The 20,931-nt window shown below is 46.5% G+C and overlaps 1 protein-coding gene across 8 annotated transcripts in view; it reads left to right on the top strand.

The window, feature by feature from the left end:
- Nucleotides 1-648: 648 nt before the first annotated feature.
- SIRT5 (sirtuin 5) overlaps nt 649-20,931 on the top strand; it is a 28,355-nt gene continuing 8,072 nt past the window's right edge. The window contains exons 1-10 of one of the 8 annotated variants that reach the window (XM_060308068.2): nt 2,285-2,396; nt 2,497-2,535; nt 8,326-8,458; nt 11,167-11,300; nt 13,381-13,606; nt 14,903-14,983; nt 15,101-15,188; nt 16,012-16,065; nt 17,487-17,610; nt 19,276-19,391. In XM_060308068.2, coding sequence (XP_060164051.1) covers nt 8,344-8,458; nt 11,167-11,300; nt 13,381-13,606; nt 14,903-14,983; nt 15,101-15,188; nt 16,012-16,065; nt 17,487-17,610; nt 19,276-19,391 — 938 coding nt within the window. In that variant the 5' untranslated portion in view covers nt 2,285-2,396; nt 2,497-2,535; nt 8,326-8,343. Of the gene's footprint in view, nt 766-1,014; nt 1,162-2,214; nt 2,237-2,264; nt 2,536-8,325; nt 8,459-11,166; nt 11,301-13,380; nt 13,607-14,902; nt 14,984-15,100; nt 15,189-16,011; nt 16,066-17,486; nt 17,611-19,275; nt 19,392-20,931 lie in introns of those variants that run through there. The other 7 variants (XM_060308065.1, XM_060308064.2, XM_060308070.2 and 4 more) reach the window with 7 other exon arrangements.

Raw genomic sequence — 20,931 nt, 5'->3', positions numbered from 1 at the left:
AGGAGCAAGAGAGGCCGCAAAGTGGGCTGAATTTCCAGCCAGACTGAGGGAAGTGGTTGAGGTCTGAGCTGGGAAAACAAATGTTACCATAACATTCTATGCAACCAAGTTCTCAGACCGCTTGCCTTTAGGATTACTGGCGCAGCCAGAAGCAATTCTATTCTGAGAAAATTAGCGCTGGTGGTAACGCTAAATCAAGGACAAAGAAAGATGAGTGATTTTATGGGCAATCAGACACGTGCAGCCACGTGGGTCACAGAGTCCTCGAGGACCTGAAACTGTTCCCTTCAGACAAGGGGTCAGGATCTCAGCACCGGCACTCAGCTTTGGTGGGCTGGCCTGGGACCCCCGCTGACCATCATTGCAAATAGCGTCTCAGAGGAAGCCCACCTATAATTCCAAGTGCTCTGTCGCAAAGTTGTGCAATCGGCTGCAGGCTCAAGGAGGAAAGCAGCTCGTCGTTCACAACACATCTGGGAAGCTCACAAAGGCGAAGTAAGGTCCTGTCCCCTCCCCCGGGCCGGTCGGCCCCCAAAGAAAGAAATGCAAAAGAACAATCTTGTTCGACGATGAACAGGCCCAAAGAACGGCCCCCCAAGGCTCGGGAACCCGGCCAGGTGTGGGTCTCCGGCAGGGGCCGCGGAAGCCCGGCCACGTGGGTCAAGCCGCTCCGCCCCCGGCCTCGTCGTCCCGCCCCCCGGCCTCGTCGTCCAGTCCCCGCGCCAGAGCCGCCGCCGCTGCCGCCGCCGCTCGGGCCTGCTGCAGGTGCGTCTGCGCCGGGGCCAGGCCGGCATCTGCGCGGCCTTCCTGGGCTCCAGCCTGGGGTCCGGCAGAGCACGCGTTCCCGCGGGGCCGAGCTCAGCGGCTGGGTGTGGACCGGGGGCTCACCGGGCCGGACGCGGAGGCGGGGCCAGCCGGCCAGCGGCGCGCCTGCGCGGCTTGAAAGCACCCGCCGATTCCGGGGTCCAAGATGGTGGCAGAGGAGGGGGAGGAGCGCGAGGGGGAGGGGAGTGCGCCCAACTTCTGCGGGTGGACCCGGGAGGCAGCCCCGGCCGCAGCCGCACGTGCGGAGGCCCGAGGCCCTGTGTCTTCCCGGCACAGCGCGGCCGAGAGACGAGGGAGGGGAGGAAACGAGGTCGGAAAGTCATGTGGCCAGGGCAGGTGGGCCTGGTAGGCTGCTGTGAAGGGGGAGACCCCGGGGGCCCCAGGCAGGACGTCCCCTTGGAGTAGAGTCACTCTGGGCACTGCAGCAGCCCGGGTGGCAGATGTGGGGTGGCCTAGGCCGGCTGGTGGGCCTGGGAGGAACGGCCAGACCCGCACGTAGTGTAAAGCTGCAGCCTTCGGGATTTGCTGAGCTGTGGGTGCGAGATGCTGAAGGAAAGGAGAAGTGGGCATCAAGGAGGATGGTGCCCTAAGGCTTTGTAGGAAGAAGGTTTGGGGAAAGTTCCGGAGTTCGGGCTTGGCTGTGTGAGGTGGGAGCGCCATCTTGAAGCCTTGGGAGGTTGGGAGATCCAGTGAGGTAGGAGAAAAACCAGGAGAGGATGGCGCCTGGAAGCCGGGAGGAGGAAGTGGTTTCCGGAGACGTGATCCAGTAGGAGCCTTGGGTTTAGCAAGGCTGGTGACCTTGACAAGAGCAGGTGGTAGTAGGGGAGAGGGAGTGAGTCTGCCAGTGTCGATACCAGGGGGCTAGAGCATTGCATTTATTTAGCTCATAGGTGTTCAAAAAGTATTTAGTGAACAGCTGTGTAAGTTTTTGCAGTTCCTTTGCAATGTACTTACTGTGTATTTTATTTTTTAATAAATTTATTTATTTTTGGCTGCGACGGGTCTTCATTGCTGCCACGTGGGCTTTCTCTAGTTGCGGTATGCGGACTTCTCACTGCGGTGGCTTCTCCTGTTGCAGAGCACGGGCTGTAGGCGCACGAGCTTCAGTAGTTGTGTCTCGCGGGCTCTAGAGCACAGGCTCAGTAGTTGTGGCGCACGGGCTCAGTTGCTCCGCGGCATGTGGGAACTTCCCGGACCAGGGCTCAAACCCGTATCCCCTGCATTGGCAGGCGGATTCTTATCCACTGCGCCACCAGGGAAGCCCATTATCATGTATTTTAAATTAATGTTCTGTAAATTTTTTTTTCTCGAATTCCTAATATAACCTTACATTTATTGTGTTTTTCAGAATTGGTGGGGTGCCCCCTTTCTCAACAGGGAACCTGAGACATTTTTCTTTTTTTCTAATTGGGTAGGTGAGTTTCCGGTTTCACAAGAAAGCCTGGTTAAGTAGGTACTGCCATTCACCCAGAGTAATATCAGTGTTTGGGCACCTATCCTGCACCCAGAAAGCTCCCAATGACTGTGATGAATGAGTTTTTGTCTCCTGAGGCCTTTCTTCCCACCTGAAGGTAAAAGCAAGGCAGGATAATTGGTGGCTTCACCCAGGGCATTTTTCACCCCTGAGGGCTTTTGGACCAGATAACCTGAGTTCTTCCTCCTCTGACTCAGCACAGTGGGGACCTTCTACCCTACCACCGCACCACCCAGGTATTTGCTTTTGCACTTGAATCGGGATGTGAGCTTGCAGAAGCTAGAACCACTGCCCACCCTGATCCCTCAGAAACGCAGATAAGTGTTGGCACAGAGGATGCTTCTGATGAATACTTTGAGGTAGCATCTTGAAAATAGACTTATGTTCTGAGCGTTTACAATCATGGAGATAAACTTCAGGTGGCACTGTTCTAAAACGTGTAAAAGTTTTGTTCTTAATCTCTCCTTTGTTTTCACATTTACTGAGAGACTTGGAGAACATCTTGTAAGTTAATGGAAAATTTAGCAAAACAATTCCTACATTCATTTAAAAAAAAAAATCTTGTGATGACTAATAAAACAGGCAGTAGACCTGTTTAGTTTTTGTAACCCACAAGACCAAAATTATCTCACTGATGCATTACTTCGGATAGACATGAAAAACTTAGACTCCACTAATAAATTAGTATGATAAAAGATTTGAAATAAAAAGAATATACATATTTAGAAGTATTTTAATTGTATACAGTTCATGAGTATGTTTATATGCATATATATGTTTATATATATATATAAGATATATGTGTATGTCAGTAGACGTTATAATTCACATAAGATGAGAACTAAAGCTGTCTTCCCCCAAAGTACTTGCTCATTGCATTTCCTAGACAAACAATCTAGATACTAGTGGTTTTTGGAAATATTGAAACATGAGCAAGGAAAACTTTTTTCCATTTTATTATTTTGAGTTCAGTATTATGGTGAAAGTAATTATTATTACTCAATAATGAGAACATTTGAATAGAAAAACTTAGATGAAAAATTAATAACATTTTACCCAGATAATACAAGTCTTAATTTTGTCAATTCTAATTAAAAACTCCTTCTTAATAATCTCAAATTTTTGACAACTCTTTATAATTAGCAACAAATTCAGTACTTAAGTTCAGAGTAGAATGAAGATTTGCCTTCATTTCACAGCTGTCCAGCAGAAGACCCACTATTTAGACGCTCATGCAGAAGAGCTGTATATATAGCAGTATAGTCAATTGCTTTATGTTGATGCCTTTGTTGATTGGATTTTAAATCCTTAAATCCTTTTAAATGCTTAATGACTTTAAAAATCCTACCTCATGGCTAAGAAAAAACATGACAGTTTACTCAGGAGTTGGTCTAGAATTCTTTGAAAATAAGTGGGAATGTTTTCTAACATTTAAAAACTTAACAGAGGAAGAAAATAATTTTCTGGATCAAATTGATGTCTCCAGATTTAAATATTAGAAAGCAACAGTGCAATCAAACATCTTTGAGAGAAATAACGGAACATATTAAGCACAAAATAGCATAAGTAACTTCATGCAACATAGAAGGAGCTTTTAGTAAAGTGAAGCAGTTTTGGGAACATTAATCTTTACAGTGTTCATCAAGATGGGCAAGTTTAACATTTATCAGCTATGACAACATCTTAAAGCCTCAGCTGGATGTGAGAAAAACCCCTTTTCTTGATAATTATTGAAGCTGAGTGATGGGAACATACATACGAGTTAGTAATACTATTCTATTTTTGTATATGTTTAAATTTTTCCATAGTTAAAAAAATAAAGCATAAACTGTAGATAGTTACACCGTTATTGAGGTGTTCAAGTAGTTAGCTTTTCCAAATCAATTGAAGTTTGTCAGAAGCTTACGCCCGTGCTGGTGGAAAATCCTGCCAAGTTGTTTTCCTCATGCTTCCTTTAAATAAAGCACTGGGGGGCTTTCCAGGATAGTCGGGCATCCCCATTGTTGTAGTCTGCAGGCTGCCCACCAGAGTGGCCCTCCTTGGCCACTGGGCATCTGAGCCTGCCCACCTTCTCCCCCTGGCAGCCTGTCAGCCAGGGGCCTTTTTTGGCACTATCTTTGCCTCTGACCTCATGACTGCAGAGGGTCTTGTCCCCTGAGGTTGTTCTGGAAACCAACACTACACTATTTTTCTCTAACCTACTCTCTTTTTCAGAATTCCAAGCTACTTGTCCAGTCTTTTTGATTAAAGCAGAGACAGGTTACAGTGAAAATTTGTTGATATTTTGTTTGCTTGAAAGTTTGTTTGCTTCTTGTTGTTTTTAAGTGAGGTTTATTGAAATGCAACTTATATACTGTAAAATTCACCCTTTTGTTACACAGTCTATGAGTTTTGTAAAAACACCACAAAATAAAGACATAGAATTTTCCCTGGTCCTACCTGCCTTCCCTTCCCTCAGTCCCTGGGTACCACGGAGGTGATTTCTGTACCTGTAGTTTTGCCCTTTCAGAACATCATATAAATGGTCTCAAACAGTAGGCAGCCTTTTAGGTCTGGCTTCCTTCACTAAGCATAATGCTTTCCTTTTTTCAAAAGAAAGCACCTTTATTTTTATTTTATTTTTTTGCTGTAGGCAGGCCTCTCACTGTTGTGGCCTCTCCCATTGCGGAGCACAGGCTCTGGACGCACAGGCTCAGCGGCTATGGCTCACGGGCCCAGCCGCTCCGCGGCATGTGGGACCTTCCCGGACCGAGGCACGAACCCGCGTCCCCTGCATCGGCAGGCGGACTCTCAACCACTGCACCACCAGGGAAGCCCAGCAACTTTATTTTTGAAATAATTTTAGGTTAATAGAAATGTTGCAGACATAGTATACAGAGTTCCCATATACCATTTACCCTGTTTCCCCTAAGGTTAACACCTTACTCAGTTTAGTACAATGATCTAAACTAGGACGTTTACATTGATATAGTACCGTTAACTAATTGGCTCACTTCATATGTTGCCACTAATGTCCCTTTTCATGTCTCGAATCCAGTCCGGGATCCCACAGTGCATTTAGTTGTCATGCTTCCTTAGTCTACAAACTGGGACATGTCCCCAGTCTTTATCCTTCATGACTTTGATAGCTTTGTTGAAGAGTACTGGCCACTTTTGCCATAGAATGCTTGCTCAGTTGGGGTCTGTCTGATATTCTCTTACAATTAAATTGAACTAATGCATTTTGGGGAAAAATACCACCCAAGTGACGTTTTGCTCTTCTCATGGCATCATATGATAGACGAAGATGAAGTAGTATGAGGGAGGTAGATGAAGTCAGTATGTCTTAGAACTGGTGATGTTAACTTTGGTTACTTGGTTAAGGTCGTATCTGCCAGGCATCTCCACTGTCGTATTACTATTGTGTAATACTTTGAAAATGCATCCGTGTTGCACGTATTACCAGTTTTTTCTTTTTATTGCTGAATAAGATTTCATTGTATGGATGAATCACAATTTGTGTACCCTTTTAAGAGTTGATAGACATTTGGTTTGCTTCCAGATTTAGACCGGGCACTATCTGCTAGGCCTGTTGAACATCAATAATTTCACAGAACACCAACATCAGGCAAGGCTACCCTGTGATCACGATGAATCCGGACAAAAATAAGACAACTCCATAATTAGGTCTGAACCCAGACATAAATGAGAACTTTGTCTAAACCACTAAAATGGCAAAACACCCTCCTACCCTGGCTAATAGGAGGGCTGCTGCCTCTTGACCAATCCCAGCTCAAGCCTCACTTCTCTCCTTCCTCCTAGATCACACTCACTGAATTATCCAATTAAAGTATACTTTTTCCTGACAGCATCCAATCCAGATCAAAGCCTCCTTCCTGACCCTCCCCAGCTTTACCCAACACAAGCCCAAATCCTGTAATAAATCCTTCCCAGCACATCACCGGGACACCTGCAGTTCCTCACCGTGAGCTGCTCCGTCCCTGCACTTGCTCAGCTGCAGGTGTGTTCTAGACTTCTGCTGGAGAGCACTGACAATGCAAACAATATATAAACAAAATATATAAACAATATATAAATATATAAAGTGAGGTTGAAAATCCTCACTTCCACTCTTGTCGCCATACATCCTACTTCTCACCCCAATTCTTGTTACTAATTTCTTGGGAATTCTTCCATTTATTTTTTAAACACAAATGCAAGTAAGTACTATGGTATAACTTGTATCCCCCTTCCTTCCTCTTACAAGGCGCTATTTACACCTGACTTTTGTCCCCTATTCTGGAAATCTCTATCAGATTAGAGGGGACAGCTCATTCTGTTTTTTATTTTTAACATGTGAAATCTGAACATTGGAAAGATTTATGGAATGAAATAATCTGATTTGGCACTAACAGAGTTTGGAGGCTCATCTTCCAGACATTTATTTTTAACCTCTCTGAATACCCTCTGCTCTACTGATAGCAACACTCACTTCTGAAGCCAGCGAGCTGTCTGCTTATAAATACTGGGTCAGCCAGCAAATCACATTTAATCAGACTTTGAATTAGACTTTGTTCATTTGGGTCGTTGTTGTTGTTTAATTGTAGTAAAATACATATAATGTAAAATTTACCATCTTAACTGTTACTTGGGGTGCGATTAAGTCGTGTTAAGTACATTCACATTGTTGTGCATCCATTCTCCAGAACTCTTTTTATCTTGCAAAACTGAAACCCATTATTTTTATTTTTAAACCATTTTATAGTTTACATGCAGTAAAATTAACCTTTTTAGTGCAGAGTCCTATGGGTTGTGACAACACAATCATGTAACCACCACCACAATCATGATGTAGGACAATTCTGTCACTCCCCCATATCCCCTCGTGCCCTTTTGTGTATTCACTCCTCCCTGGTCCGGCAGCCACTAATATGTTTTCTGTCCCCATAGTTTTATCTAGTCCAGAATATCATATACGTAGAGTCATACGTGCATTCTTTTTTTATAGCAGCCATGTTGCATACTGTGAATGTGTCATTGTTTATTGAACTCATCCCCTGCAGATGGACATGTAGGTTGTTTCTAGTCTCTTGCTGTTAATCACAGTAGTCTAAAGAACAGCCCTGTAGATGTGTCATTTTGGATGTGTGCAAGTGTCACTGTTGTAAAACTACCCAGACTTGGGAGTGCTAAGTCAAAGGGAAAATGCATTTGTTTTTGATAGGTTGTCCTCCAAGGGGATTGGAAAGTTTTGGGAAATGTGTTATTTTTCTATTTTTCCTGTATATACAGACCTTTAATCCTGAGTTTTGCCAACAGTGTGATCCACTAGATAGAAGTCAGCTATGTCAGTTACCCTTTTGATGTCATGGATCTGAATATTGCCTTTCTCTGTGTCTGTTTTTCTTTTATATAACTCCTCGGATAGGTAAAGATTTACTAAACGTGCTTGAAGACTCGCAAGTTTCTTTGAGACGATGTCATCTTAACCCTATTTGTTGTCATAGCGCATATCTTCCCTGCCTAGTTCAGTTCTCAGAATTTACATTCTCATAGAAGCTATATTTTGATGCAAAGTTGAGAAGCCAGTGGTTTTCATACCTTTTTGAAAGCATCAGAAGCTGTGTTTCAAATGAGTTCTCCCATCTGACCCCTTCCCAAGTCTCTGAGGCTGTGGTTCTCAAACTCGCACACTCATCAGAATCACCCGGAGACAGAGATGGGCCCCACTGCCAGAGTTCCTGATTCAGTGGATCTGGGGTGGAGCCCATGACTTTGCATTTCTAACAGGATCTCAGGGGATGCTGCTGCTGCTGGTCTGGGGACCATACTTTGTAAACCACTATTCTGGGCACCTAGGAGCGCTTGAGAACACACAATGAAAACAGCTGGTTTAGAGGATGAACACCCTGAAAATTTACAGAAGATTTCTGTTAAGGGCATTCTTTTGCATATATGTGTGTATGTATATATTTGCAGAAATACCAGTATTTTCTGATTGTTTCTCTTTGTTTTGTGATTTTTCTAAATCCCGTCTCAATAATTAGTGCGACGCAGAGAACCTGATGCCACCTCTCCGGATTGTCCCAAGCCGTTTACTTTCCCAGCTGCATTGTGGATTGAAACCTCCAGCCTCTATACAAACCAAGATTTGCCTAACAATGGCTCGTCCAAGTTCAAGTAGGTCTTCGCAGCCTGCCCTCTCATCTCCAGTGGAATTTGAAATACCTGAAAGTTCCTGCCCCGTGAGGGGGAATGTCTGTATTGAAGTGGGTACGGGGCAGGATGGCGGAGAAAGTCGCTCTGTCCTGTTGTCCTTAGGGAAGCCCTTTCTAGGACAGGGTCAGAATTATCTCTCAGTAGCCAAGTTAAGTCCATTTAAGACATCCTGTTGCTTCTTCAGAATGTTTGCATTTAAGCTTTTCACACATGATTTGTATTTTAAACCCCTCACCTCTCGGCCGGGCAAGAAAGCTAGTGATCGTGCTGTGGGTACTATGGGGTTAAATTTTCTACCAGACAGAAATGATTTGTATCTCTACCTGACAGAAACCTGCAAGTCAACTCTGACCTACGAATCTATTCATCAGTAGGATGACAGAGTTTACATTTGAGGTAGAAAAGACCTCTAGGGTAAAGTTCTATGGGTGAACTTTAGGTCCGTAAGGATGTTTGTAGGTTTTGAATCCAGGAGTCATGTAAATAGTTCCTAGAAAAGTACTGATGTATTTTCTTATTAAGCATCTTGTTCTTTCAGGAGATTAGATCGGATTACAACCTCTAACCCACCCAGACTGGGTTTCTTTTTCTGAATTCTTCCTGGTTGGACAGCTTTCGTGGGCCCTGCTTTTCACACTGGTCTGTCTCTGAAAGGGGTGCAAATTGAGGCAGCGCTAGTGTGGTTGGCAGGCCACCGGGCTGGTTGCACGCAGGGGCACCGTGTGCCTAGACCGTCTTCATCCCGTTGAGCTTGTGCTGCTGAAAGCATGGTCCCAGAGCTCCAGGACCGAGCGGGAGAGGGGGCCGGAGCCTCTGCATCTTCTGTTTCTGAGGCTCTGCTTTTATTCTTTGTTTATTCTTGCCAGTCGTCAGGGAGGAAGGGAAGGGGAGGAGAGATTTGGAGCCTCTTTTGAGATTCTCTGTCCTGGGCTAGCCATAGAGGCAGCTCTGAGCTTACAAGGGGGAGGAGGTCCCCGCCCTGCCTGGAGGAGCCATCAGGTATGAGAAACTGGTAAGATGCACATCACCAGCCTAGGGTGCGCAATGACGTCGCCTTCCGTTTAACGTTCACTTTGTTGTCTGTGAGCCCCCATCCCACTGTCTTCCTTCCCTTCCTCCTTCGCCTGTTCCACGTCTCAGGGGCGCTCGATCAGTCCGAGGGTTGATGAGCCTCGGTTGCCATTCCTCCCGAGGGAGACCAGAGAGCCTGTTCCAGCAGCCAAGCAGCCTGCTTCCACTGCAGGTTGAGCGCAGGTTGGCCACTCCTGGAAGATACCTGTGCCCGGCAGACCCTGCCCTGGTGGCCCAGGCCAGCCGCAGGCCGCGCTGGTCCACACTCGCTTCTCCGGGTAGGGGCACTGGAGGAAGTCTCTTCCCCCGCAGCTTATGCTCGGCTCTGCGGCACTGCTTAGGCCTGGCCTGCGGGGCCGTGGCGTTTCCTCACCCCAGGCACGAGGGCCACAGAGCCGCGGCGCCTGGGAGAGAGGGCGTCGCTCTCGGCCTCATCTCTGCCGCCCGGAGAAACGACGGCAGTTCCAAGCCTGGCGATGGATGACATTTCGTTTCAGGACCAAAGTCCACCTTTGGCGGCGATGCTCATCGAGTGTTTGGTGCGGCGCCTGGGCACCGTGAGCCCTCACGGCAGGAGGGCTGCTGCCCCTGTTGGTCTGAGGTCAGGCGGGAGGATGCCCGGAGGTGCAGGGTTAGGCCTTGCATCCTGGAGCGCAAGCCACAGGCTGTGACCACGACTCCCTGCTGTCGTGTTATTCTCTGTGTTCAGTTCCCTTCCGTTACCCCAAGTCTCTGGGGACGTCTTGTTGTAAAGACCAGCTCTGACTCGAGCTGTAAAGGAGAAGGTCATGGGTCCAGATTGGGACAGAGCGTTTATTCACAGAGGAGGGGCCCTCACCTTCACCCCGGTGGTGATGCCGAGCGAAGCTGGGATTAGCAAGATCCTCAAAGGGAAGTGAAATTGGAAAGGAAGGGAATGCTTTGGGGTCCCGCGGGCCTGAGGTCAGTCCTCACACACACACAAGCTTGTTTTTACTTTTAAGAAGGAAGGTGCAACCCCGTCCATTAGCGTTTTTTTAAATTTTTAAATTTATTTATTTATTTTGCGGTACGCGGGCCTCTCACTGTTGTGGCCTCTCCCGTTGCAGAGCACAGGCTCCGGACGCACAGGCTCAGCGGCCATGGCTCACGGGCCCAGCCGCTCTGCGGCATGTGGGATCTTCCCGGACCGGGGCACGAACCCGTGTCCCCTGCATCGGCAGGCGGACTCTCAAACACTGCGCCACCAGGGAAGCCCCCATTAGCGTTTTTTAATCCTCATAGTAGCCACCCTTTACGGAAGGCACTATTGTGCACATGAAACAGCCAAGGAAACCCAGGATAGCAGAGGGTCAGTCATTCACATAAGATCTCGCTTGCGGGAGATGGGGTGGGATGCAGGGCCAGTGCTGTGCGCCCCAAGCCCCTATCTCTTTCTTAGACGTTGAACACTCACACATCAGGTGCCTGGGGCCGTCTTCATGGTACGAGAAGGATTTTCATTTGCTCATCTTAAAGTATAATTTCACGCAAGGTCAAGTTTCAAAATACAGGCAGTTGATTTGGGATGTAAATGTCCAAATGGTGCACTGAATTGACCAAGATTTTATTCCCTCTAGGTATGGCTGACTTCCGGAAGTGTTTTGCAAAAGCCAAGCACATAGTCATCATTTCAGGGGCTGGCGTCAGTGCTGAGAGTGGGGTACCAACTTTCAGAGGAGCGGGAGGTTATTGGAGAAGATGGAAGGCTCAGGTTAGTCATGTCTCCACAACAGCGAGAGGCTCTTCTGCATGAAGCCATAATAGTGTTTGACTCGCAACCTATACCTACTCCTGACACCCAGAGAGGAAAGTTTTGAAATTTACCATGACCCTTTTGTCCCATTTGTTTTGGCATCGACACACGGTCCGTATGATTAAGATCTCAGATTTAAGCAAAGCAGCCTCTTTCCTTTCTTTCTAGGCATGTATTGACTGCACTTATTCAGATAACAATTGGGTTTCTTCCAGTAACTAAAGTGGAACCAGAAAACTTTGGTTAGCATAATTCATTACTTTTCTATCGATGTTGAAATTAAGAATTACACATTTTTAAAAAGTTTCTCTGAACTTTTCATGTGAAAAACAGTGTTGAATTGTTAAAGGCTTAGGCCTTGATGCTCAAAACTTTACATGAAGGTCATTAGGATGTAAGTTCTCTGGGGGCATGCAGTTTTTTTAATTCAGTTTTTATTGAGGTATAATATATTGGGAAAAACCCAAACTTTTTGGCCAACCCCATACATGCAATAAAATTCGCCAATATAAGTGTACAATTCAGTGAGTTTTAATAAATGTATACAGTGGTGCAGCCACCACCAGGATCACGGTGTGGAATATTTCTGTGCCCCAGAATATTCCCTGAAGGCCCCTGTAGGCAGTCTCCTCCCCTCCCCCTGGCCCAGGAGATCCCTAGTTTTGGAGGGCAGGGAAATGTGCCTATTTTCTTCATCGCTCTATCCCCAGCTCCCAGAACTCTGGCACTCTAGCAGATTTCTGTTGGTCGAAAGAAGGCAATCATGAGTAATTACTTCAATGCATGACTTCCAGATTTCATAGGTAGTTTCTTACCGAGGGAAGGGTTAATGAATCTGCCCTTCCTTCCCGATTAAATGTCTCAGGCTGGCACATGTTTAGGATGTCTTGTCACCTCTCTGCTGCCCTCCGGGCGAGTCTGGGGATCATCACCTTAAAGGTGAGGGAGGGGAGAAAGGAGAGCAGAGGGCCCTTAGGGTCCCACAAGAAGGAGCAGCTGTGGAGGGCAGTCCCTGGGTCTGAGAAGCAGGGCGGGGTGGGGGCGGACGGGGGTGCTCAGCAGGCATCAGGAGGGCCTTCCAGAGGGGTGGTCGGTGGTGTCAAAGCAGCTCAGGGTCTGTGGGGACCCAAAGAAGTCAGTCGACGGTTTGAGTCCACCTGTGTTCCAGGGCTGCAGCTTCATGGGCTGCCTGTGACCGCTTCGGGCCACCGGAGGTCTAAGTGGGGACAGGAAGGAAGGAGGTACAGGGCTGATGTAGATGACGATCCGCTCCTCCGATGCAGGCTGACTTTACCACCAGGTCGAAGGGTGACCTTCATAGTAAAATACATAATCCCAACCCTGCCTCAATCCGTTTATGGAACATTTCAGTCATTGCCAAGGGTTCCCCTCCCCCGAGCTTCCAGCCCCAGACAGCTGCGGACCACACTGCTCTTCCACCGTCGATGAGATTTGCCTCTCCTAGAAGAGGAATCGCACTTTAAAAATATGTATTTTATACATATCCTGTTACTATAATGTATATACTATTTTTTATATGTCTAATTGTGTGTGTGTGTGTGTGTACCTATCATTATAGTTATAAAAACCGAGGTTTTCAACTATGGCCATTATACCTCAGTTGGGCATTTTGCATTTTACTTTTCTTCCTGGATAAATGAGCTTGGCATCCTGTAATGTGGAGCTCCATGGAAAACTGGATTCCAGACTCAATTACCTTCCCGCTGGTTACTCGACTTCACGTTCGTAACTTACTCGAGTGGAAGATGAGGCAGGTTGCAGTCTCCCTGCGTCATCACTGGGGAAGTTAAACCGATTTCTCCAAGGTCCCTCGTGAGCCCCAGGCCCCGCCCTGTGGCTGCCACGCCACATGTACCTACACGGACGTGTCCCTGTGGGCACCTCCCGAAGCTGCCACTCTGCTTAGAACAAAGGGGCCCTGGGAGTGTCCCGCCGGCTGCAGCAGCCCTGCCGCCCAGCTTCTGAAGCATCAGAGCTTCTTTCCCTCCCTGACCCCTGCCTCCTTTCTGCCCCCCAGGACCTGGCCACCCCTCAGGCCTTTGCCCGAAACCCATCCCAGGTGTGGGAGTTCTACCACTACCGGCGGGAGGTGGTGCAGAGCAAGGAGCCCAACGCCGGTCATCTGGCCATCGCTGAGTGTGAGGCCCGGCTGGGCAGGCAGGGCCGACGGGTCACGGTCATCACGCAGAACATCGACGAGCTGCACCGCAAGGCTGGCACCAAGAACCTTCTGGAAATCCATGGTGAGGGACCCTCGGTCTTCCGTGGGAGGGGGGAACCAGACCTGAAAACACAGGTGCTGCCATGTCCCAGCTGGGCCCACTGCATCTTAACAAGACCCCAGGTGTCTGGAATGTGGACCACCCTGCCTGGAGAAGCCCCGCCTGCTCTGCTATGTGCTCTCCCCTCCCTGGGTGTCCTGTTGAGGGGCCTTATGTTCCCAGACAGCCCCCCAAGCTGGGCTGACGGAAGCAGGAGGCTTGGGCCATTGAACCGCTGTGGCTTCAGCAGGATCCAGCTCCGGAAAGGCCTGGCATCCCCGGGGGAACCATTTACTGTCCCTGTGTCCCCGATGGGCAGCGTCCGCCGAGGCTGTGCTTCTGCTCAGCCCTCGAGCCTTTAGGGAGCTTCCAGCTCAGTGACCTTCGCTGCAATGAGCCCAGCAGGTCTGTGACACCGCGGAGCTTGTCTTGGATCCCTCTGGCTTCCCTTCTCTGCGCTTAATGACACCCTTCTCTTTCCTCTTCTTAATCCTCTCTCCTTTTTGCTCTCGCCGAAAATCTGATCAGTTCATTCAGACAAGAGCATAAATGGGTATGCAGGAATTTCTCCCCAAGGGCATTCAATAGTCTACAAAAGTTCAATCCCAAGAAACGCATTTCAAATTGTGGAATTCCCAGAAGCAGTGACCCAGTGGGGCTCCAGGCTCCCTCTAGTGTAGCTGTCTCCTCAGAAAATAAGTCTCTGGATGGCCTTGCTTGGGTCACATACCTCCCTTTTGACCAGACACTGCTGCTAGAAGGATAGGCTGCTACGATGGGACCGGTCTGGAACTCGTGCCCAAGCTCGTATCTGGGGATGTGACTGACAGCTCCGTCAGCTTGGCCTGGGATAGAGGAGAGGTGGCTCCCCAAAGAAGGAGTCCTGGCCAGAATGGAACAGTGTGTGTCCACCGCAGTGTGACGTGCTCAACACTGGGCGTGGGATGACTATTTAGTGAATTGAGATCACCTTTTATTGGTTAAGCTCAATAAGTCATTGCTAGTTTTAACAGTTACTTTCTTCGTTTGTTAGTTGATTATTTATTGAGCTGCTTTTGTAGAAAAGATTCAAGCTTTATTAAGTCAAAATTAAGATTCTGTAAAGCACGTCCCAAGCTATTGAGCCTTTATCAGTCATACACTTAGTAAATCCTGCCCTTAGGGTTAGATTGGCTTCTTCTGCCCAACTGACTACTTCAGTTCCACCCGAACATCAGGGCAATCAGAGAGCTCCTTAGTCACGCAGTGAGTTATTTCATCCGCCTCTCTCTCCTACAGGTTATGCGGTCCAGGAGGGCAGATGTTCTGGCTTGTTCAGTAGTACTGCATGCCTTTATTATGTTCCCTGCGATGCCTGGGGTAGGCCCATTTGTTAAAACGATGTATAAAACAAAATTATTTCGTACCCTTTTAGACGTGGAGACAATTGCGCCTGATTATACTAAATTCCAGTCTTGTTTAACTTCTGTTTTTCAGGTAGCTTATTTAAAACTCGATGTACCTCTTGTGGAGTTGTGGCTGAGAATTACAAGAGTCCAATTTGTCCAGCTTTATCAGGAAAAGGGTAATTATACTGCACTTCAGAATAGACGTGTGTCGTTTTGTCTTAAGTTGAATATAAATGCGAAGAAATTGAACATTCATCTAAGATGCCCGTGGATATTTATGCGAAATAAAACCGGGTACAGTACAGCTATATGATCAAAGAAGTATTTTGCTCACAATTTACAATGTTAAGTGAAAACAACGGAATCTAACTCTATACAGTATGATCCCAACTTTGTATTTAAACACACACACACATACACACACACACACACACACACAAACACACCATGTTGACGTATCTTTATATAGATAAAAGTCCAGAAGAAAATACAACAAAATATTAACAGGAGTGGTAAGATTATGGACAAATTTGATTTCTTCTTTATATATATCTTTCTGAATTTTCCAACATTTCTATGATGAACGTTTACTATTATTATAATTAGGGCAAAAAATTAAGAGTAGACTCAGAATATTGAGAAAAATTCTACCTGGCTACTTTAAATCAGTATAAATTATCCATGTAACTTATTAACATAATGTCATTGCAGATGATTCCAACTAGGATGACATATACCATGCAAATCATGAAACTCTCCTTAGCATAACAGGTACTCCACCCGCTTCCCACATACAAATTCCCTCTCCTGAGGTAGAACCAGTGGTAATCAACTGTTTGGTGTCCATCCTCCTAGTACCCTTCTAAGTCAGTGTGTATTCATTAGGAGTTTTGTACCATATACTGCGAGGCAAAGAGGCAGTCTCATTGGGTTATCTTATTTCATTGTTCTTCGATTACACCAGTGACGTTCTTTCTTTTCTGATACTATTTACTTCAGGGCTCCAGAACCTGAAACTCAAGATGCCAGAATCCCAGTGGAGGAACTTCCCCGGTGGGTAAAAATCTTTGATCTGTATTTGGTGTTCCAGATTGCAAAAAAAAGAAAATTAGGAGTCAAAATCCAAGTTCACTTGGTGAGATGCCTCTTAGATGTGCAAATGCCGAAAACAGCCCTAATCTATGAGGCCAAGGGCGAAAGGACAAAAGGTGAACCAAGCCAGGCTTAAGAGAAGTGCTTCTGTCTCGTCCCTTTCTCCTGTGTGTTATGGCGGGATCATTTCAGGTGTGAAAGTTTCAGCAGCTGTTATGTGGTAGACACTTAGCAGTGTACACGAGGCGTAGAGGCTGGCATCCCGGGACTAACTGGTCCATAAGCCTCGGCTGCTACCCTCTCTGTCCTCCTCCTAATCTTCAGAGTTATCAATCCAGGGTCACGGAGGCAGGAGGAGGTCTTGCAAAGGTGAAGTTGTAGGGCCAAATAGAATTTTTGTAGAGTAACAACAACAAAAAACTTGTATGTCAGTTTTTCAAAACTAGACATTAAAATAGCGCTTCCAAAAGTGTTTCTCAGAGCACTAGATCCATGTGAAGTTATAGGCATTACTTGAAAAAAAAGATGTCATGTGCTCAAATAAATATGGAAGCGCTAGATTGAACGAAGTTAAAGTATGTTTCCTTTACTGCAGGACTAATCAGAGCACTGAATATGTGAAAGTACACTGTTACTCTCTAAAAAGCGATTATGTTAGTATTTCCCTGGTTGACTTAACCTTTTTTATTTTTCTTAATGAGGGTTTCCATTACTAAATTCAAAGTTTTGCTCTAAAAGAATGTTTTCATTACTAAATTTTGAAGTTTTGATCTGAAAGTTTTGATCTAAAAGAATCTTGAGTAGGAGATTAATATGATGAAAACGGTGTTTGGGGGAGATTATTTTAGAAGGTAAATTATAAGATGACCTGGGGTAGTAACGAGTGAAAGATGAGAGATTTTTAGGAATTGACGCTGGAGAACTTGGCTAGAGACAGGGCAAGAGAGAGGTGAATCTGAGAGAAGAAAGAAGGAGGTCACTGATGAAATTAGCAAGCAGTTGACGTGTTAGAGGCAAACCTCAGCCCAGTACATTCCTCCTGGGCCTGGCTGACCGTGAGCACGACCGTGCCCATGACCGTGGGGAAGCGGCTGGGGAAGAGACAGCTGCTTAGAAGGAGAAGAGCGAGCCTGGTGAAACGCCTCCACCAGCACGTCAACCCGGTGCATCCAGACAGAATAGAAACTTCATAAGGGCAGGTAGAACTACACCTTCAGGACAAGCTCATGTGGGCTGGAGGGAAGGGATGGGGGATAGGAAGGCTCAGAGTGACCTACCTGGACAGACTGGCCCTGGTGCAGCTCCTGGCTGTCCCCGATCCACTTGGGCAGATCTTCCTGAGAGCAGGTCTTGGGGTTGGCTTAAGGATGACACTCTTCCAGGTGTGAAGAGGCAGCATGCGGGGGCCTGCTGCGACCTCACGTGGTGTGGTTTGGAGAAAACCTGGACCCTGCCATCCTGGAGGAGGCTGGCAGGGAGCTGGCCCTCTGTGACTTGTGTCTCGTGGTAGGTCATGCCCGTCCCTGATCCTCGGGAGGCTCTGAAACACCAGGCGGGGGGGTGGGGGTGGGGGTTGCTTCCTCGCTCCCTCCCCCTCTTTTCCTTCCTCCCTCTTCCCCTCCTTCTCCCTCTCTCCCCCTCCGCCCTCCCTTCCTTCCTTTTCTTAAGGGTGTGTTGAGAGTCGGGGGGTGCCCTACAGAAAAACTAAGAAACGGTGAATAAGATACGATCTCAAAATACGAAACTAGGGAAGACCATGTCTGGGGCTTCTCAAAGCCTTTCCCCCCAGAAGAGAAATAATGAAAAGAGCATGTTATTGGTTCTGATTTTGAAAGTAACACATGCTCGTTATTAAATTTGAGAAAATACAAAAAAGTATAAAATTATAAAGAAGACATTAGAGATCACCAATAATTCCACAATCCAAAAATAGTCCCTGTTAGCATTTTGGTGTGATCTCTTCTAGACCAGAGGGGAGCAAACTATGATGTACATTGTCTTGGGAACAAAGTTGTATTGGAGCATAGCCGTACCCTTCCTTCTATGTATTGCCTGTGGCTGCTGTCACACTATAATAGCAGAGTTGAGTCTTTGTGACAGACTGCATGGCCTGCAAAGCCTAAAAAATTTACTATCTGGCCCTTTACACAGAGTTGACCCACCCTGGTCTAGACCTCTGCTTATGTAGATGTAGACATATTCAAATTTGAAAGTGGGTTCATACTGTATGTCCTGCTTGGAAGCTGCTTTGTTCACATAGCAGTTCACTTAGCCTATTTCATGCCCGTACGTCCAAATCCACGTCACCTTTTAACAGGCTGCGTGGTGGTGTTCCTTTGTATGGATGTAAAAGGACATAGTTAACCAATCCTCTGCTGTTGGACACTTAGGCTGTTTCAGATTTTGATATTTTAAAACAATGCTATGATGAATGTCCTTAGATGTAACTCTTAGCAGGCTCTTCAAGTTATTTCCTGAGGGCAGATTTCCTGGAAGTGGAATTAATGGGACAAAGGGCATGCACATTTCAGATTCTCCTAACACATCTCTAAAAGCAGAAGCGGCCTCTCACGGGTGTGTGTTCATTCAGCCGGTATTTCTTGAGTGCGTCCCACTGTTGAATCTAGTATCAATGTGCTCGATAGACGGTTAAGCAAGGAAAGCTGGCTTGTAAAACTTGGTCTGGTCTCCCTGCTCTTGTAAAGAATGTTTATAAATATATATTCGTAGGGAAAAGCCTGAAAGAATATACATCAGAATGCGAACAGCGATAATCTTGGTAGAAGTAGGATTATGAATGACGTGTATGTGTTTTCTCTTTGTATTTTCTAACTTAAAAGGAACCTGGATTATTTGCATCTCTTCAAAGAGCAGAAGCAAAACTAAAACGAACCCCCTTTGGGTGACGATCGAGTCATTTCTTTGCCATTCTCTCCGTGTGTGCAGCTCTTGTCTTCGTATCGCGTGTCCTTCCCGAATTCTAGGGGTCAGCCAGAGGGGCGCCTCCTGCCTCCCTGTTTGTCCCTCAGACGCTCTCCACTTATCCCATTCAGCTTAGCTGTCCTCACACCCGCCACCACAAACTGGCCCAGGTTTCTGGTAGGTTTTCTGAAAAGCTGTTTCCTCTCCACGGTGTGGTCATTTGTCCGTTTCCGTTTGTTTGCTCTGTAGGTGGGAACTTCCTCCGTGGTCTACCCCGCCGCCATGTTTGCCCCCGAGGTGTCTGCCCGGGGGGTACCGGTGGCCGAATTTAACATAGAAGCCACCGTTGCAGCGAACAGATTCAGGTACCGGGATCACCAGGGTGGGAATGCACGCTATTGAGCGGGTTTGGACGTGCTCATCCAAGCAGATTTTGCTACTATTCTAATTTAAAAACACGGAGTTTGTGTTTTCTTATTTGGCCTATAGTTGCTTTGATGGAAGAAAACAAAGTATTAAACCTAGATGAAGGTAGCTGTGTCTTTTTACGGGAAGTTTGCCATAGGGCTTTTGTTTTTCACATTTTGAAAGTTCTTCCTTGATTCTTCAGACTTGACTTTTATTTGTATTTTTAAGCTAGATTTAGTGATGGCATTTAGAGGTAGGTCAGCCGAAGACTCGGCACGTCAGCCCAGGAGATACCCATGCGGAACTGCATCTCCCACGCTTCTCACCGTGGGGCTCCCTGGGCAAATTCCCCTTTGGTCTCACTGTCAAGAATATTTGTACTTGTGGCCATATGGTGATACTGATCCTGTTTCCCAAATTTGTGTGCAAAGTGTAGATTATCGCAGTATTCGTTTGTAGTCTCATTCTAGGTTCCATTTTATGTCTTCACCTTTGTTCTGCTTTTTTTCACCCCTGCTTTTCTCTCTTCATTTTTAATGTACTTTATATATTCTTGTCAGTCTGTTTAATTCCTTTCCAGAATAAGGTAGACTATAAACTAATAAATAAATATGAATAAATAAAAGAAAACTTCACTGAAGCTTCTTGTCACTACTTTAGTCAGTGGTTTTTACCTCAGGTTTTAAAAATCTGATGACCCAGGAGATTCTGGTGTAATTGGTGTGAGGTGTAGCCTGAGCCCCATGACTTTTATAAGCTTTCTAGGTAATTCTAATGTGCAGCCAGGATGAGAACCAATGCTCTTTTTCATTGGAATAAAATCGTGTCACAGACAGTATGGAAACACTCAGATATAATCCTCTTCAGGTGAGTGAGCTGACTTTCTTCCTAGACTTCTCCAGGTCTTTTTAGTCAGCTACAGCCTATGTGCTTAGACCATAGTTCTTCATTTGTGTGTAAGAGGTGGGAACTAGGAAGGCGCCTTTTAAGTTTATTTATTTAATTTATTTATTTTTGGCTGTGTTGGGTCTTTGTTGTTGTAGGCAGTCTTTCTCTAATTGTGTCGACGGGCTTCTCATTGAGGTGGCCTCTCCCGTTGTGGAGCACAGGCTCCAGGCACACAGGCTTCAGCAGCTGTGGCACGCGGGCTCAGCAGTTGTGGCTCACGGGCTCCAGAGCGCGGGCTCAGCAGCCGTGGCACACGGCCTAGCCACTCCGCGGCATGTGGGATCCTCCCGGACCAGGGCTCGAACCCGTGTCCCCTGCACTGGCAGGTGGACTCCCAACCACTGCGCCACCAGGGAAACCCCAGGAAGGCACCTTTTAAAACATTGCCTTCTGTGTGAAACTTATACTCTGAAAATGACAGAATGCTGCTGGAAGAAATACAGAAGACCTAAGTATATGGAAGGACAAAGCTGAAAAGAGTCCAGAAAATAAACCTCATGTTTATAGTCAATTGATTTTTGAAAAGGGTATGAAGACAAATCAGAAAGG

The sequence above is a fragment of the Globicephala melas genome, chromosome 11 (genome assembly GCF_963455315.2).
Source record: "Globicephala melas chromosome 11, mGloMel1.2, whole genome shotgun sequence".
NCBI classification, from domain to species: Eukaryota; Metazoa; Chordata; class Mammalia; order Artiodactyla; family Delphinidae; genus Globicephala; species Globicephala melas.
This window is presented reverse-complemented; position numbering and strand designations above follow the sequence as displayed.